The sequence below is a fragment of the Symsagittifera roscoffensis genome, chromosome 3, assembly GCF_963678635.1.
Source record: "Symsagittifera roscoffensis chromosome 3, txSymRosc1.1, whole genome shotgun sequence".
NCBI lineage: Eukaryota > Metazoa > Xenacoelomorpha > Acoela > Convolutidae > Symsagittifera > Symsagittifera roscoffensis.
The window spans coordinates 31,050,189-31,070,022 of record NC_087064.1 but is presented as its reverse complement, the minus strand read 5'-3'; the positions used below and the strand labels follow the sequence as shown (position 1 = coordinate 31,070,022).

The 19,834-nt window shown below is 36.8% G+C and overlaps 1 protein-coding gene across 1 annotated transcript; it reads left to right on the top strand.

Annotated features, from left to right (window-relative positions):
• The first annotated feature begins 5,088 nt into the window (after window positions 1-5,088).
• On the top strand, window positions 5,089-11,904 carry LOC134842877 (uncharacterized). The gene is made up of 3 exons (XM_063859382.1): window positions 5,089-5,367; window positions 6,424-6,633; window positions 11,666-11,904. The coding sequence occupies exons 1-3, from the start codon at window positions 5,258-5,260 to the stop codon at window positions 11,832-11,834; spliced, it is 489 nt and encodes a 162-aa protein (XP_063715452.1). The 5' UTR covers window positions 5,089-5,257; the 3' UTR covers window positions 11,835-11,904.
• The last annotated feature ends 7,930 nt before the right edge of the window (window positions 11,905-19,834 follow it).

Below are 19,834 nucleotides of genomic sequence, written 5' to 3'. Positions count from 1 at the left end.
TTGTGTTTATAATTTTGTTTCTGACAAAACATTGATGATTGGGTACATTGGGAAAAAATTCGTCGACAGAAAGAATTATTTTTTGAGGGATCTTTGTACTTAATTTGGCTTTGCAATTATAATCGACGCATCTGTAATAAATACGGTGTTTAAGTCTGTTGTTTTTTCTATAATGAAAACTTTGAAATATTAGATTTATTCGTATTTGTCAGCGGTAAAGGACAGTTCGAAAATTTTGCATATTTCTGCCGTACTGATATTTGACCAATATTAATGTTATTAATAATTACATTCTTCAAGAATTTCACGCTTTCTTTCCAATTTTTGAATACTGAAATCAGATTGACTGATTTTTATTTTCGCTTATTTGGTCCTTCGCCAATGAAGGATTCCATCCGATTCAAAGTGAGGCTGTGTGAAACAGATGTTGCGGTTGAAAAGCTAAGCTACCCACTCAAATAAGCGTAAATTAAGTGCAGAACAAGTAGTAATATATCTATCTAGTTTTTGACGGCATGAAAATTCCGTATATGCCCGGAATTTTTGTTTAAAAAAATTTCAACGTCGGCTTGAGATTTGTCACAAGATGCTTGTTTAAATATTTGGTATACAATACTCTGATACTTCACATTGATGGATACAGCTAAAAGAAAAATTGAAGGAAGAAAACCCACAAAAAGCGAATAGGAGTAATTGCGACCCTTCAAAATGGGTTTTTGATATTTGCATTGCCATCATCATCCTAATGAAGAATCATATAAAGTTTTTTTATTCAGTTGCAATTCGGATTTCAAAAACGACTGGCAAAACACAATCCAATCTTAGTTATAATTTACTGCTGCTTGCGTAGATATGAGGGAGCTCTCTCTCTCTCTCTCTCTCTCTCTCTCTCTCTCTATCCGGCCGAAAATAAGCATGACGAACAGACGGTTTACCTCATCCGAAATTACTTTAAGACCACCCCGGACCTAAACTCAAGTTTCCTGGTTCGAAGTCTGCGATTAATTTTTTTGACTTTGTCTGGACAGGGTTTTATAGTCGCGGACGAAGTGTGAAAATACCTCTTTTCATCTCTCTTCTCTCTCTCTCTCTCTCTCTATCCGGCCGAAAATGAGCATGACGAACAGACGGTTTACCTCATCCGAAATTACTTTAGGACCACCCCGGACTTAAACTCAAGTTTCCTGGTTCGAAGTCTGCGATTAATTTTTTGAATTTGTCTGGACAGGGTTTTATAGTCGCGGAAGAAGTGTGAAAATACCTCTCTTTTCATCTCTCTTCTCTCTCTCTCTCTCTCTCTCTCTCTCTCTATCCGGCCGAAAATGAGCATGACGAACAGACGGTTTACCTCATCCGAAATTACTTTAGGACCACCCCGGACTTAAACTCAAGTTTCCTGGTTCGAAGTCTGCGATTAATTTTTTGACTTTGTCTGGACAGGGTTTTATAGTCGCGGACGAAGTGTGAAAAAACCTCTCTTTTCATCTCTCTTCTCTCTCTCTCTCTCTCTCTCTCTCTCTCTCTATCCGGCCGAAAATGAGCATGACGAACAGACGGTTTACCTCATCCGAAATTACTTTAAGACCACCCCGGACCTAAACTCAAGTTTCCTGGTTCGAAGTCTGCGATTAATTTTTTGACTTTGTCTGGACAGGGTTTTATAGTCGCGGACGAAGTGTGAAAATACCTCTCTTTTCATCTCTCTTCTCTCTCTCTCTCTCTCTCTATCCGGCCGAAAATGAGCATGACGAACAGACGGTTTACCTCATCCGAAATTACTTTAGGACCACCCCGGACTTAAACTCAAGTTTCCTGGTTTGAAGTCTGCGATTAATTTTTTGACTTTGTCTGGACAGGGTTTTTTAGTCGCGGACGAAGTGTGAAAATACCTCTCTTTTCATCTCTCTTCTCTCTCTCTCTCTCTCTCTCTCTATCCGGCCGAAAATGAGCATGACGAACAGACGGTTTACCTCATCCGAAATTATTTTAGGACCACCCCGGACTTAAACTCAAGTTTCCTGGTTCGAAGTCTGCGATTAATTTTTTGACTTTGTCTGGACAGGGTTTTATAGTCGCGGACGAAGTGTGAAAATACCTCTCTTTTCATCTCTCTCTCTCTCTCTCTCTCTCTCTCTCTCTATCCGGCCGAAAATGAGCATGACGAACAGACGGTTTACCTCATCCGAAATTACTTTAAGACCACCCCGGACCTAAACTCAAGTTTCCTGGTTCGAAGTCTGCGATTAATTTTTTGACTTTGTCTGGACAGGGTTTTATAGTCGCGGACGAAGTGTGAAAATACCTCTCTTTTCATCTCTCTTCTCTCTCTCTCTCTCTATCCGGCCGAAAATGAGCATGACGAACAGACGGTTTACCTCATCCGAAATTACTTTAGGACCACCCCGGACTTAAACTCAAGTTTCCTGGTTCGAAGTCTGCGATTAATTTTTTGACTTTGTCTGGACAGGGTTTTTTAGTCGCGGACGAAGTGTGAAAATACCTCTCTTTTCATCTCTCTTCTCTCTCTCTCTCTCTCTCTCTCTCTCTCTATCCGGCCGAAAATGAGCATGACGAACAGACGGTTTACCTCATCCGAAATTATTTTAGGACCACCCCGGACTTAAACTCAAGTTTCCTGGTTCGAAGTCTGCGATTAATTTTTTGACTTTGTCTGGACAGGGTTTTATAGTCGCGGACGAAGTGTGAAAATACCTCTCTTTTCATCTCTCTTCTCTCTCTCTCTCTCTCTCTCTCTCTCTCTCTATCCGGCCGAAAATGAGCATGACGAACAGACGGTTTACCTCATCCGAAATTATTTTAGGACCACCCCGGACTTAAACTCAAGTTTCCTGGTTCGAAGTCTGCGATTAATTTTTTGACTTTGTCTGGACAGGGTTTTATAGTCGCGGACGAAGTGTGAAAAAACCTCTCTTTTCATCTCTCTTCTCTCTCTCTATCCGGCCGAAAATGAGCATGACGAACAGATGGTTTACCTCATCCGAAATTACTTTAGGACCACCCCGGACTTAAACTCAAGTTTCCTGGTTCGAAGTCTGCGATTAATTTTTTGACTTTGTCTGGACAGGGTTTTATAGTCGCGGACGAAGTGTGAAAATACCTCTCTTTTCATCTCTCTTCTCTCTCTCTCTCTCTCTCTCTCTCTCTCTCTCTATCCGGCCGAAAATGAGCATGACGAACAGACGGTTTGCCTCATCCGAAATTACTTTAGGACCACCCCGGACTTAAACTCAAGTTTCCTGGTTCGAAGTCTGCGATTAATTTTTTGACTTTGTCTGGACAGGGTTTTTTAGTCGCGGACGAAGTGTGAAAATACCTCTCTTTTCATCTCTCTTCTCTCTCTCTCTCTCTCTCTCTATCCGGCCGAAAATGAGCATGACGAACAGACGGTTTACCTCATCCGAAATTATTTTAGGACCACCCCGGACTTAAACTCAAGTTTCCTGGTTCGAAGTCTGCGATTAATTTTTTGACTTTGTCTGGACAGGGTTTTATAGTCGCGGACGAAGTGTGAAAATACCTCTCTTTTCATCTCTCTCTCTCTCTCTCTCTCTCTCTATCCGGCCGAAAATGAGCATGACGAACAGACGGTTTACCTCATCCGAAATTACTTTAAGACCACCCCGGACCTAAACTCAAGTTTCCTGGTTCGAAGTCTGCGATTAATTTTTTGACTTTGTCTGGACAGGGTTTTATAGTCGCGGACGAAGTGTGAAAATACCTCTCTTTTCATCTCTCTTCTCTCTCTCTCTCTCTCTATCCGGCCGAAAATGAGCATGACGAACAGACGGTTTACCTCATCCGAAATTACTTTAGGACCACCCCGGACTTAAACTCAAGTTTCCTGGTTCGAAGTCTGCGATTAATTTTTTGACTTTGTCTGGACAGGGTTTTTTAGTCGCGGACGAAGTGTGAAAATACCTCTCTTTTCATCTCTCTTCTCTCTCTCTCTCTCTCTCTCTCTCTCTCTCTCTCTATCCGGCCGAAAATGAGCATGACGAACAGACGGTTTACCTCATCCGAAATTATTTTAGGACCACCCCGGACTTAAACTCAAGTTTCCTGGTTCGAAGTCTGCGATTAATTTTTTGACTTTGTCTGGACAGGGTTTTATAGTCGCGGACGAAGTGTGAAAATACCTCTCTTTTCATCTCTCTTCTCTCTCTCTCTCTCTCTCTCTCTCTCTATCCGGCCGAAAATGAGCATGACGAACAGACGGTTTACCTCATCCGAAATTATTTTAGGACCACCCCGGACTTAAACTCAAGTTTCCTGGTTCGAAGTCTGCGATTAATTTTTTGACTTTGTCTGGACAGGGTTTTATAGTCGCGGACGAAGTGTGAAAAAACCTCTCTTTTCATCTCTCTTCTCTCTCTCTCTCTCTCTATCCGGCCGAAAATGAGCATGACGAACAGATGGTTTACCTCATCCGAAATTACTTTAGGACCACCCCGGACTTAAACTCAAGTTTCCTGGTTCGAAGTCTGCGATTAATTTTTTGACTTTGTCTGGACAGGGTTTTATAGTCGCGGACGAAGTGTGAAAATACCTCTCTTTTCATCTCTCTTCTCTCTCTCTCTCTCTCTCTCTCTATCCGGCCGAAAATGAGCATGACGAACAGACGGTTTGCCTCATCCGAAATTACTTTAGGACCACCCCGGACTTAAACTCAAGTTTCCTGGTTCGAAGTCTGCGATTAATTTTTTGACTTTGTCTGGACAGGGTTTTATAGTCGCGGACGAAGTGTGAAAAAACCTTATCTCAGTCGCGGAAAAATCACCGCGACCTATTCCTAAAATTGGTCCTGAAATGGTCTAAAAATAAGTCGAAACATGGTCTAAAGTTTAGTCGAAACATGGTCTAAAATTAATTGCTTCATTGATTTGGTCTGGAAATTAGCCTAGAAATTAGTCAATTGCCGTATATGAGCTCTTAGATTCTTCAAAAAACGAGAGTAGTCATTTAAGAACTGGCTTCACTAGCATGACATCATTCATAGCCAAGAAAATTTATTGTAAGTGGTTGTGCGTTGCACTCTTCAACAAACTCTTCTTTATTTTTTACATCTCTTAATTACCATATGAAAGATAACTAACCATAAAAGTCAACTATAAACTACGCTTTTTACACAGTTCAAAAATTTTCGCATACCAACATCTAAGTATACCATAACATTCATTCTTTGTGCTTTAAATTTTTGAGTTTTATCTGATTCCGAAGAAGTGCAAGCAAATTAAACATGGTGTGTAAAGAGTGTAAGGCGCCTGCAGTTCTGTTCACTTGTAAGAAATGTGAAATGGACACATGCAACAAGTGTAATGTGGACCAGATCGAGGAAAAACTCGGCGTGTGAGTTCATCTTCAGAAATTAAATTTTTCGTGCAGTTTTTTTTCATATTTGATTTCTTACAATTCTCTATTTCTTTTTCGGTTAGTTCGTTGAAGTGAATTCAGATGCTATTGAACTCAGTTTTTATCATCATATGAAGTTGGGTATTAATTCTAAAAAACCAAATTTATGCATTCAGTTAGCGTTTCCTTTTCAGTCGTAGCTAGCATTCATTCATGGATCCCGACAAATGCAAAACCCTACAAATCTACGACTGAAATATTTATACAGAAAGTTCCAGCTACTGACATCATATTCTGCTGGTGAGCAAACCTCAAAGCAAAGTGCAATTTAAAAAACTGTATTTAATTGTACAATGCTTTGAGGTTTGCTCACCAGCAGAATTTAATGTCAGTAGCAAGAATTTTCTATGCAAATGTTTTAATTGCAACGTTTTTGGGTGTGTGCCAGTTCGAACTATTTGTGAAGGAAAAAATACGGCCCACGGGATTTTTACAAGTACTTGTCGGAGTAAACTACAAATTACCCTGTCAAATTTGGCATGTTTTAAACTTAAGGTAATTCAAAGACCCACAGTTGTTCCAAAAAAAGACAGAGCTCTGACTAATGCGACTGCCCCTTAAACATGCATTGAGTGTTTTTATGTAAATAAATTGTGGAGCATTTCACTTATTTTGGCCATATATCTTTTTTTCAGGAAAAATCTTTATGTTATCCATGTACATTTTTCTACTTGATTTTTGGTAATTTTGATTTTTGGTAATTTTGATTTTTGATTTGTGTTCAAGTTTTCAAGTGGGAAGGCCAATTGCGCTCTCCAATAACAAAAAAACGCTAAAAACGAAGCTTGACATTTATCTTTATAAGCTGATTCAAATTTTTTTTTCATTTTGGTCCAGTTTTCTCAAATTCTGCAGGTTTTATCGAAGAAAATAGAAATCATAAAATTTTGAAATTTTAAACGGGTACGAAATTGGGCAAAATTATAGGCTACACTTTTTTCGGATTTATATCAAAGTTTTCTTGAAGTTTTGAAAAGTTTTAATGTGTTCCAGGAAGCAGCGCCTGAAAAACGGGAGTGATTGCATTCTATGTGGAGCTGAGAAGTCAATGGCCCTGGTAACAGCTCTAACCAAGACGAGCAAAAAGTCAAACGATTCCCTAAAAACAGTGCTTACAGGCTCCAAACTTGGCAAAGGTGTTTATTTCAAATGCCAATTATCAATGTCAATGCCGACTCGTTTCCACTTTTATTCAACCGGCAGGTTATGCTTTAATAATTTGTTTCAAACTAATATTTTGATGAACTAATCAATTTTCCAAGAAAAAACGTTTTTCATAACATTAGCTTCATTTGCGGTTAGCTAGCAATTTCTTCTTTTTTTAACTTGTAAAGAAAGTGACGGAGTATTTGAGCTCGTGCTGATTTTTATCCAGACGAAATTTTACGTTTCAGCTGATAATTTTTAAGGAAATCTTAGTACTATCTGAGAGAAATGTTACTTAGTACTCAAAATTAAATATATTTTATACATATATATATATATATATATATATATATATATATATATATTCGGTGGTCATTTTTGATAAAATTATGAGAGTTTGTAGATTTGTAGATTGGAATTTCGGACAACTTGAGATTTTTATTTTTAGGGCGAGCAAACAATCGTCTAATAACAAGTTACGTAGACAGCGCGAACTATTCCGGCTCAGACATTACTTCAAGTTGAATTGAGTTAAATTAATTATCCAAAAATTACGGTAATAGACGAAAAAATATCATTTTTGCTTGAAATTGCGTGTGAGGGATGATGCTTGAGAGGGATGGAAAAAATGAAACTGAAAACTCGTGATTTCTTTTTAAAAAATTGAAATTAGTTTTTAGAAAAAACTGCATAAAAAAGTCGCAAGGAAATTGGCACGTTGAAAGTCATCATCTGTTAGAAAGAGTAATCAGCACTGTTACTTTAAGATGTGTAAATGGGCAGCTGAATAAAAGGCTCATCGTAGACAATGAATTGGAGATCAACTCCGAAGGCTTCAGCATGCTAGTACCAGAACTTGACTGATTGGTTGACCGTAAAGAAAGTAATGGGATTAGAACTAAAATGATTCGTAAACTAATTTACTCAAAATAACATTCCTTTTCTTCTTGGAAATATATTTCGCTGAAGGTCCTTTCTTTGTCCGAACCAACGGCTTCGTGGTTTGTAATTTGGTCTTTCGCCAGCCAAATCGGATGGTTTCTATTGCTAACGTTTTATTCGATTTCTGATCAGAAACCGCAGTACGTATCCAATAGATGCGGAATGTTTCAGACCGCTGGGTGTCGTACATCTAAGCAAGCAGAACTTGATCGCTTTACGTTATACAAGTTTAGTTTTCTTAATGATGGTTTCCTTGTGAGCTTCCTTAGCACAGTATTTGCTTCCCGACCGCGGTGCGCTGCAAATAGTTTAATTTTAAGAGTAGCTTATTTGAAAATTTTAGTGCTCGATCGTCTTAAAGGGTTCCGATCTGTCTTCACGAGCATTTGTTAATACTGAAATTTTTGTCTATCAGTCGTTCGTTCTACCCACCTTGTCGCCTGATAATTGTTCACCGGCGGCTGAATGATCTCTATTCCTTCTCCATTTCAAAAAGTTTTGACATCTTTAGACATGAAGTTTGTTCCTTGATCTACGTGTATATGTCGTTGCACGCCTCGCGTCGTTGCACCCATCCAATCGAATCCATTTCCACTTCCAACGGCCATTTGACTCCAGTTCCAATTCCACTTCGGTCGGTTTCCTCCAATCAACTTGATTCTTGACGAAACCACGCATCCATTCGAATCCAGCTCCACTTCCAAGTAAAAAGAGTTATTTCCATAATCACGGATTTCATTGTCTTTCGGTTGCAAAATGTTCAGTTTCTCGCATGCAGTGCCCAACGTCCTTTATAGTTCGCTGATTGTGAAATTGAGCCACGGTCGATCCTCAAATTTGTCCGTTTCCCGTTGATTTTAAGCGGCAATTTCGCTCGAGCTACCTTTAACTCAGTTTTTTGTTTTGATTGCATCGCCATCACTACGTAATCCTCTGAGCTGCCCAAATCCTATGAGTTGTGTTTCTCCGCCGACATGTTAACCCAGCCTACCGAGCTTTCATGTTGTAAGAGGACATATTCCATCTCATCCGACTCTTTCATGTCTCGGTCTTCCTGTCCTTAAACTAACCCCACTGTGGTTGGCTCTCAATTTCTGCGCATTTCCCGACAGATAAATTCATAGTGCCCCACTTTCCAGGAGAAATTACTTGTAGTCCCTCTCGCTGGATCTTTGTAACCCAACCTGTCGGCAGTTATAGCATCGTCGACTTCCTGGTTGTGCTCGCCGTCGGAACTCGGGCTGTCCTTGGTATGGCCCTCGTGCACGTGGTCGGTTGACATGCTATCCTCCCTTTTTTGCTCCCACTTTTTCTGTTTTTATTTGGAACGCTCCGCCGGTTTTTCCGCTTGGTCTTGGCACGTAAATTTTTTATGTACTTATCACCTCGCTTGTAGGATAAGGCTATCCGGATGACCTTTGTCGACGTTTTGGTTGATCTGCAGAGCTCATTCTCGGTTATTCTTGTTTTCAATTAATGCATCCCTTGAAGTGCTTGTTTTCTCGATAACAGCTGCAAGGTTCGTAAATTTCGTTTCTCTCTATTTTAAACTGCGCTTCAGCCGCAACGAGGACCTTCGAATAACAGGTCGTCCCCAGATCCAGATGTCGTATTTCGCCTGTGGAATTCATCCTGTCCGTTCTCCCCAGTCAACGGCAAAAATGAGACGTTGGCGTTTGTTCCGGCCCAAGTAGTTTTTTTCCGTCTATTACCGACGCTGAAGCAGCAACTTGGGCTATCGTTAACATGTTCAAGCATTAACAAAAAATCGAAATAATCCCATGCTTCGTTACCATCCCCCATTGAACTAGGTTGAACCATTGTTTTCATATAATGGGTGGTTCCGCAAGCTTCAGTGTCCAAAATTAAGTTAATTGAACAGAGGTTTTTAGTCCCACTTTGTCTGTTGGCTGCGCCATGTTGGAAAAGAGTAATCAGTACGCTTAATATCTGATGTATAAAAGGACAGCTTTCGAATGCATAAGGTTGATCGTCACCTTTGGAAGTCAACCAAAGATGCCGAACAACTCCGAAGGTCAACACCTGCGAGTACCAGAACTTGACAGATTGAATTAAACTAATGAAATATATGGAAATAGAACTAAAATGATTCGTGATCTAATTTAATTACCATAACAAAGCATTCGAGAAAACTTGAAATCAATTAATTCTTTTATTTTTGCAAATTAGTAGTTCTGAATAAGACTGGTAAACGCTTATAGATTGTTTTAGTTTCGTCGAGTTTCCAATCTGCAATTTCAGCCTAGAAAATTATGCATTTTGTATCAAAAAAAATAATTCAATTTTGATTTAGTTTCAAAAAGTTTTTTTTTGAACCATCGACTTAAAAATAAACTATATAACTGTCAGTTTTTGCTAACATTTTGTAATCAATGACGTCTTCCTCAAAACTAATTTTACAAAGATAAATTCTATGTAAAAATTTTGTGTTTTCTGTTTTTGAAAAGCTTTTTTTTACATTTCATGATTTTGTCTGTAAATTATTATCGTTATCGTCGCTGTCATCAATTTTTTCATTATTCTCGTCTTTGGATCTACTTAACAATCTCCTCTTTTTAAGAAAGGAGAGAAATTGTTCAGTTGAATGAAACAGTCGAATGTTCGGCCAATCAGAATGCAGCAAAACTAGAAATCGCAATTGAATGATACGAATACGATATAAAGCATTCAAACTTTCGACCAATTGGAATGCAGCAGAAATAAAATTCGCTAATATAAAAACGCTGAGAATGAAAAACAGCAAAAGGAGAGTAACACAGACTATAGCAACAAAACTAAATAAATACCAGGAGCAGACATAGGGAGAAAAATCAATTGGGGGCGTTCAACAGTGCCGAAGTACAATAGCGCCGAAAAAGGCGGGAAACTTTCAGAATAATTTAAACGCATTTTCCAACATTTTCTTAAGAGTGGGAAAATAATGACGCTAATTAACTAAGTAATTACTCCAATTTTGGTGCCAAATTGTCTGCAATTGCAAATTTGCAAATTAAACAATTATTTTCGCAAATTTTCTCGGTCAAAATCTTACAAGGGCACCTAAGATTGTAAAAGTTTGCCGCTTAGTGTTTGATTGCCGCACTTAATTTGTTGAAATTGGTTCAAATTTTCGGCACTGTTTAACAAAGTTTTCTTTTTCGGCTCTGTTTAACTAATTTTTTTTCGGCACTGTTGTACTTCGGCACTGTTGTACTGATCCATCAATTGCAATCTATTCAGCATCATCTCATTGAGGGCCTTGAGCAGTTTTCTCTATTGCAACTGATTTGAAACCCTCATTTGTGAAGGCTTTCGGGAAAATAATCTGAAATCGCCCTATAGTTGTTGAAACGAATTGAACCGTAGTCATACAGAGTTTCTCGGTATCTTACTTTTGCTTATTGTTCCGACCATTGAAAATGGAGATGAACTTTGTGTTCGGGTATTTGAGTTCTGTTTTTCGGAACTTTGTATTCCTTTTTTTTTCTTTTTTTGTTTTCCCTGCAAAATCAGGAACCACAAAAGATCATCGGAATCGGTCGAGTTTTATTTCGTATTAAAGCCCTTTCAGTCGTAATTCGAACGAAATAAAAAAATAAAAAATTTGTCCTGTTGTCGAAAACGACTGGTTTGAAATTTTTGAGATTTAGCCGCAATTTTTTTTAATTGAAAACTTTGAAATACGGGAAATAATCACTGCTTTGCGCTGATACGAGCAGTCTTGTTTGTCTCGGTGACCCCAGTGAGGCAGAAAATAAACTGCCGCGACCAAAACTTGGTACTTCAAAACTTTGCAAACCGAGCAGATGCATCCGCGACCCAGGAAAAGATAACCGCGGCTGGCGCAGATGGAGAAAAAATATTCACGGCCGACGCTACCAAAGAAAAATAACAGCGAATCAAAACAAAACTTTAGCCGCGACCGAGTAAATTTGTAAACAAGTCAAATTCACACATATGCGATTGGTGTGAATAACTCACGTCAATTTTTTTTTTCAACTGACACATCTCATTAAAGTATGAATTTTTATTATGAATTTATGAATTAAACGTTGATTATAAAGTATAATGAAATGTACTAATATTTATACTGTATTGTTTATAACATGATGATGGTAATGAGACAAGTGTTCAATTTGTGCTCTAGGTCAGTCGAAGGACCAATTGAAGGATGCGTTGGAGGGGAAGGTGGAATTGGCGGGCACCAAGAAGACTGTACAGCAGACTGTACAGAAGCAGACCGTGCTCGCAGCTATGGGCAATGGAAGCAAGTCCAAATAAACCAAATGTTTGGTATTAAAATGAGTTATATCTAATCTGACCAGATGTAGAAGATTAACTATTGTGAAATTATATTGATTAATTTAATTGAAACTGTAAGAAAAAGACATTTTCAATGTTGAAATGGTAATTATTACAGCCATAGTTTCTGTAATTGAAGGGATTTACTAAAAAGGGATCGCGGCTGCAATCAAAAGGAAAAAAAGCCAGATGAGTGATTCGGAACAATTGCTCAGTTTTTTGCAATGGTTGTGTTTTAAACGGTTTTAACTTTTCCGAAGTTTGAAAACGTAAACACTATAATTTTTTCATCAACTTAAGGAGGCGAAATTGAAAAGGTATTTTTTTCTGCAATTTTTTTGCTATTAATTCTGTATTCTTAACGTTTTTTGAAAAACCTTTTTTGACTACAGAGTAAGTTTAACAAAACTGAACTATTTCGAACTCAAATACTGCTGATGGTTTTGAGCGAATGAGCATACCACAAAATCAGAGCCAGTCCAGCTCTTTACAAATTTAGTTATGCACTTAAGTAATTTCAGTTTTAGTTATAAATTAGTTGTTATCGCAGAAGCTTTTATCTTAGTTTGGCTATTTTGAAGGGTAGGTCACACTAGAGCCACTCTTAGCTTAAAAAAGAGCCATGTGTCTAAGCGTGCAGTAGCTCGGTTGAAGAAGCCGGCTCTAGCGCTTGCTCGGGATTTTCTGCTGGGGTTACGCCAATTGTCGGAGTATACCTGGGAGTGGTTTTTTAAGTAAATGTTTCTATTGATTACAACTTTTTCTTTTCTATTACCTGGTGTTCTGTCAATTATTTTTTGTGGTTGTATTCACTTGTTTAAAATGGCTTGTCTATGATGAGTGTATAGGGTGCTTACATCAGTTATATTTGTTCTTAATTAAAATCGGTTTTTGGTTGCAAAAGCATATTCATCCAATTTGATCTGGTTTCAGAGGAAATTCCCTGTAAATGTTGGTAGTGCGTTAGTAGTGCGGAGGTGATGAATAGGCTGCTGCGTTGGTTATTCATGCTTTGTTCCAATCGCTTGAAAAGAAAATTTGAAAACCGCGAAAGCTGGTAAGAGTTGTTATCAACGGTTTGCGAAGTTTGAAATACTTTCTTTAACTGAAAATTATCGCGCGAAGTTATAAAAAGATTTAAACAATTTTTATTAAGTTGGTTTGTTTTGGTGGCATCCTTTATCTGCAAAAACTTTTAGAGTTGATACTAATTTCATAAATGTGTATTATCAAGAGATGTTTCCTTTGTAATCGATAAAATTTGATCGTTTTCCTAAAAGGAGGTATCCTGCATAATATATGTTTAAAACTGCTGGTGCTAGTGATTGAAATATTTGTGTTCGTTCTATTTCAAATCAGTGATGAAACGTTCTCGGTTCCTGGTTCTAGTTTTTCGGTTAGTTGCGGGTTAACATCGGCATCATATTTACGTGGTGAATATTCCATGTATCTGTGAACATTATGATCATAATAAGCGATGAGAAGTTGATTAGATTTTCGTGCAACGCATCTGTTTTGTGTTTGAGAAAGAGCTATTTTATTGAAATCGTCGAGGTGATTTGTGCATGTCAGTTGACGTATAATGATGGCTGGTAGGTTATCATTGTCGATTTTTTAGAAGGGATACTAAGAGGGTTAGTGAATTTCAAGTGGGGTAGCGTCAGTGAAAAAAGAACAGGAGTTTGATGAAAGGGCAATGACGGGGGCTTATGAAGTGATAGGGGAACATTTGGTGTTTGAACTGGGTTCCGAGTCTAAAAAATTGTCTGGAGCCTCTACTTCTGAGATTTGTATAAAAAAATTGCGGAGACTAAAAGCGGTTTGTGTCGAATCGTCAGAGTGCATAAGAAATGAAATAGAGGATATAGTGGGAAGAAATGAAAGTCGTACCGGTTGCCGAGAGGTTAGGAGGTCTTTGATAGCAGCAAAAAAGGATGAGCGATGAAACAGAGGGATAAGAAAAAATCGCTGGAGGGATCCAAGATATCGGCTCATTGTTGGCTCAAACCATTATCGTTTAGAGAACGAAAGTTAACACTATGATTTTGCTCAATTATCTGCAAGTAACTATCATTCGTATAGTGTGGTCTACACTTAAAATGAGCAATTTGGTTTCTGTTTGCATCATGTTCATGATTTGAGTGTGATCCTAGGGAAAGATTTGTCCTTTATTTTCTCGGCAAAACATTTGTAAAGGATAGGTTTTGCGCAATTTTGTACTTTTAAAGGTGCTGTTGGTGTGTGTGTGTGTGCTATATTCTCATCCACAGGGGTTGGTTGTCTCCCATAAGTAGGTTTGTTGAAACCTAAAAATAAAAAAAATAAAAAAGTTTAAAAAAAATGGAATTCGTTGGTAGCATCGTTTGAATCTTTCAGGGTTTGAAATGACAATTCATGTTTGAAATGGGGGCAGTTAAGTCAATCATCAGTATTTGAGATGAGATCATTCATTTCTGCATAAGAAATCATCATCAGTATTTGAAATGAGATGGTTCAGTTTGAAATGGCAGCTAAGTCACTCATAAGTATTGAGATGAGATGGTTCAGAAATTATCATCGCACTCATCAGTATTTGAGTTGAGATGGTTCAGTTGGTTCAGAAATTATCATCGCACTCATCAGTATTTAAGATGAGATGGTTTAGTTGGTTCAGAAATCATCATTGCACTCATCAGCATTTGAGACGAGATAAAGGACGGCTCAATTGTATTTTTTGAAAGCTGAACTGAAATTTCCCCTGAAAATTGGATCAAAACTCCTCGTTTAATTAAAACCGAAAAGGAAAACTTCTACAAGCGGTAACTAAAATATACAGTACGAAAAGTAAAAGATTGTTTTTAAAAATTGCTGAGCAATTGGATCAATTTTTCGGATTGAAACTCCTCGTTTAATTAAAACTGAAAAGGAAAACTTATACAAGCGTTAACTAAAAAATACAGTACGAAAAGTAAAATATTGTTTTTAAATATTGTTGAGCAGTTGGATCAGTTTTTCTGTTTTTTTTTCTGAATCCTTTTCCTCGAAATCTCCACTTTCGTCAAAGCGTCTGTGTTCTCTTAATGGCTCACTATAGTATTCATAGTTTGGTATTTTTGTTGAAATATTTGTCTCCTCGGCTGTTTTGGCTGTTTCTGAACCCTTTCCAAAAAAGGACGGCTCAATTGTATTTTTTGAAAGCTGAACTGAAATTTCCCCTGAAAATTGGATCAAAACTCCTCGTTTAATTAAAGCCGAAAAGGAAAACTTCTACAAGCGGTAACTAAAATATACAGTACGAAAAGTAAAAGACTGTTTTTAAAAATTGCTGAGCAGTTGGATCAATTATTCGGATTGAAACTCCTCGTTTAATTAAAACTGAAAAGGAAAACTTATACAAGCGTTAACTAAAAAATACAGTACGAAAAGTAAAATATTGTTTTTAAATATTGTTGAGCAGTTGGATCAGTTTTTCTGTTTTTTTTTCTGAATCCTTTTCCTCGAAATCTCCACTTTCGTCAAAGCGTCTGTGTTCCCTTAATGGCTCACTATAGTATTCATAGTTTGGTGTTTTTGTTGAAATATTTGTCTCCTCGGCTGTTTTGGCTGTTTCTGAACCAAAAATTCCTCCTTCGTTTGCGTTTACTTCTGTTATTGAATACAGTTTTCTCTTTCCATAATTTTGTACTCGAATCGTTTGACGTGTTTGGATTCTGATGTTTGAGTGTATTTAAAATAAAAGCTTTCACAGAGTCAAGTGGAGTATCTTTATCCGGACAAACGAAGGTTGTAATACTTCCGAACTGCAGACTCGAAAGGAATCAATTTTTTCGTCAGCTGAAGAGTGCGAAGAACAACAGCACCGAATGGTTCTCTCAGACACTGCCTTAACCAATCTCCCAGGCATCAATTTTTTTGAAGAACATTGCAGTTGGAATGTTTGTAAGCACTTCTGGACTTGGGATTCCCGGCTTGCAAGGCAGTTTTATGTTCGCAGACGCAGACGACGGCTTGCAGAAATGGATATTGGTTTTTTTGCCATCTAAGGTGAGCCAATTTTGAATTAACCGAACAAATTTGTACAGTTGATACTGACATAATGAAACGTGAACTTTAGTGTTGAATCTAAGTGCAAGCTTTTTCATAATAAACTCATAACCGTAGCGAGTTTTGTTACAAAAATGGACCACATTATTTTGAAATGAACAGAGCCATGCGGACACGGCTTGAAAGATGGCTGAAAGACAGCTCTCCCTACAAGGTATGAAATTGTAATCTGTTTTGCAAAACGTTGTGTCGGTGAAAATGTTATCAAAATTATGAACTACAGCTTCTTGTAAATTGTCGATAAAGATGACTGGTTTGCTTCGTATGACCATCTTGCCATCTGAAATCGCCAGTAAAAAGGACAGATTTTTCTTTGGAAACTAGAAGCAACATTACTGAACCTGGACAGTGACCTGCAGGAATAAGAGTGACAGTTAGGGTGTGAGTCTCGTCCCCTTCCAATGAAACATTCAATGTTGTCTCATTATCTGAATCCAGAGGTACTATATATGGAGTTAAAAGAACATAAAGCGGCAATGCACTCAAGAAAGCAGCCGAAACTTTATGACAATAAATTTTCAAGTTATAATGTTTTAACCTTTCGAAGAGCTCAGGCTCAATAAGGCCCATCATGTGATCTGTATGACAGTGCGAACAAAAATAAACCGTAGATTTGAGGTTCTCACCATTGAAGCGATCAATTGAAAATCCAGGAAAATCTGATATTGGACCGGCGAGTTCTGACGTAGCTATAGAAGGGAAAAGAAGGTATGAACAGTGAGTTAATAAAATGAGGATTGAAGATTTATTTCTATAGTTTTTAAGAAAGGAGAAGACCGCTACATTTCGATCGTCATGAGCCCGTTTTGAGTGTGAGCATTTATTCTTAGTTAACTTATACAGCCAAAAAAAATTTTATCATTTGGGCGCATATATAATATTACACGAGTGGATCCGAAAAACAATTACAATTAGCTTCGATAGAGCCAACTTTCTCAAATCAAAAAAAAATATTTGGTAATTTAATTCCACTAACTACAAAAACTAAACAATTTAAATGATATGTGCATCAATATAGAAGATTTCACATCAGGAAGCACAGTAGAAAGCACAGTAGGAAGCAAAGTAGTTTTGGCACAAAAGACTAACTAACCAAAGTTTTATAATAGACTTCTTTACCGATAAGTGGGCTGATATGATTATAATGTGAGGCATACTGTGGTTGACTGAATGATAGAGTGATGAAGTGACTCTGCCTGAGTGACTCTGATAAAGCTGGTACGAGCGCTGTTAAGTGACGGCTACAAAAAACAGTTTTCTAATAAACTGTTCATAAAATTTTTTAATAAATTGTTTTGAGATTTTGAACCTTTACTGATAAGTAGGGCATTTTGTAGCATTGATACTGGACGAGCGCTGTTGAGTGACGGCTAAAAAAACAGTTTTCTAATAAACTAGTCATAAATATTTTAGTAATACTTTTTTAGATTTGAGATTTTGAACCTTAACTGATAAGTAGAGCATTTTGTAGCATTGATACTGGACGAGCACTGTTGAGTGATGGCTAAAAAACAGTTTTCTAATAAACTAGTCATAAATATTTTAGTAATACTTTTTTAGATTTGAGATCTTGAACCTTCACTGATAAGAAGAGCATTTTGTAGCATTGATACTGGTCGAACGCAGTTGAGTGACGGCTAAAAAAAACAGTTTCCTAATAAACTAGTCATAAAATATTTTAGTAATACATTTTGAGACTTGAGATTTTGAACCTTTATTGCTTGATGAATAGGGCATTTTGTAGGATTGATACTGGACGAGCAGTGTTGAGTGACGGCTAAAAAACAGTTTTCTAATAAACTAGTCAAAAAATATTTTAGATTTTGAACCTTTACTGATAATAGGGCATTTTGTAGCATTGATACTGGACGAGCGCTCTTGAGTGACTAGTAAAAAGCAGTTTTTTTAAAATTATCTAGTCATAAAATATTTTGTAATACTTTTTTAGATTTGAGATTTTGAACCTTTACTGGTGAGTACGGCATTTTGTAACATTGATACTGGACGAGCGCTTTTGAGTGACGGCTAAAAAACAGTTTTCTAATAAACTAGTCATAAATATTTTGGTAATACTTTTTTAGATTTGAGATTTTGAACCTTAACTGATAAGTAGAGCATTTTGTAGCATTGATACTGGACGAATGCTGTTGAGTGACGGCTAAAAAAACAGTTTCCTAATAAACTAGTCATAAAATGTTTTAGTAATATATTTTGAGATTTGAGATTTTGAACCTTTACTGATAATAGGGCATTTTGTAGCATTGATACTGGACGAGCGCTCTTGAGTGATTGCTAAAAAACAGTTTTTTTTAATAAACTAGTCATAAAATATTTAGTAGTACTTTTTTAGATTTGAGATTTTGAACCTTTACTGATGAGTACGGCATTTTGCAACTTTGATACTGGACGAGCGCTGTTGAGTGACGGCTAGAAAAACAGTTTTCTAATAAACTAGTCATAAATATTTTTATAATACTTTTTTAGATTTGAGATTTTGAACCTTAACTGATAAGTAGAGCATTTTGTAGCATTGATACTGGACGAACGCTGTTGAGTGACGGCTAAAAAAACAGTTTCCTAATAAACTAGTCATAAAATGTTTTAGTAATATATTTTGAGATTTGAGATTTTGAACCTTAACTGATAAGTAGAGCATTTTGTAGCATTGATACTGGACGAGCACTGTTGAGTGACGGCTAAAAAACAGTTTTCTAATAAACTAGTCATAAATATTTTAGTAATACTATTTTAGATTTGAGATTTTGAACCTTAACTGATAAGTAGAGCATTTTGTAGCTTTGATACTGGTCGAACGCAGTTGAGTGACGGCTAAAAAAACAGTTTCCTAATAAACTAGTCATAAAATATTTTAGTAATACATTTTGAGACTTGAGATTTTGAACCTTTACTGATAATAGGGCATTTTGTAGCATTGATACTGGACGAGCGCTGTTGAGTGACGGCTAAAAAACAGTTTTCTAATAAACTAGTCATAAATATTTTGGTAATACTTTTTTAGATTTGAGATTTTGAACCTTAACTGATAAGTAGAGCATTTTGTAGCATTGATACTGGACGAATGCTGTTGAGTGACTGTTAAAAAACAGTTTCCTAATAAACTAGTCATAAAATGTTTTAGTAATATATTTTGAGATTTGAGATTTTGAACCTTTACTGATAATAGGGCATTTTGTAGCATTGATACTGGACGAGCGCTCTTGAGTGACTGCTAAAAAAACAGTTTTTTTAATAAACTAGTCATAAAATATTTTGTAGTACTTTTTTAGATTTGAGATTTTGAACCTTTACTGATGAGTACGGCATTTTGTAACATTGATACTGGACGAGCGCTGTTGAGTGACGGCTAGAAAAACAGTTTTCTAATAAACTAGTCATAAATATTTTTATAATACTTTTTTAGATGTGAGATTTTGAACCTTAACTGATAAGTAGAGCATTTTGTAGCATTGATACTGGACGAACGCTGTTGAGTGACGGCTAAAAAAAACAGTTTCCTAATAAACTAGTCATAAAATGTTTTAGTAATATATTTTGAGTTTTGAGATTTTGAACCTTAACTGATAAGTAGAGCATTTTGTAGCATTGATACTGGACGAGCACTGTTGAGTGACGGTTAAAAAACAGTTTTCTAATAAACTAGTCATAAATATTTTAGTAATACTATTTTAGATATGAGATTTTGAACCTTAACTGATAAGTAGAGCATTTTGTAGCATTGATACTGGTCGAACGCAGTTGAGTGACGGCTAAAAAAACAGTTTCCTAATAAACTAGTCATAAAATATTTTAGTAATACATTTTGAGACTTGAGATTTTGAACCTTTATTGCTTGATGAATAGGGCATTTTGTAGGATTGATACTGGACGAGCAGTGTTGAGTGACGGCTAAAAAACAGTTTTCTAATAAACT

Coding starts and splice junctions, on each gene's coding strand:
- LOC134842877 (XM_063859382.1), top strand. CDS start 5,258: ATGGTGTGTAAAGAGTGTAAGGCGCCTGCAGTTCTGTTCACTTGTAAG. Junction 5,368..6,423: donor ATCGAGGAAAAACTCGGCGT/GTGAGTTCATCT, acceptor AATGTGTTCCAG/GAAGCAGCGCCTGAAAAACG. Junction 6,634..11,665: donor CACTTTTATTCAACCGGCAG/GTTATGCTTTAA, acceptor TTTGTGCTCTAG/GTCAGTCGAAGGACCAATTG.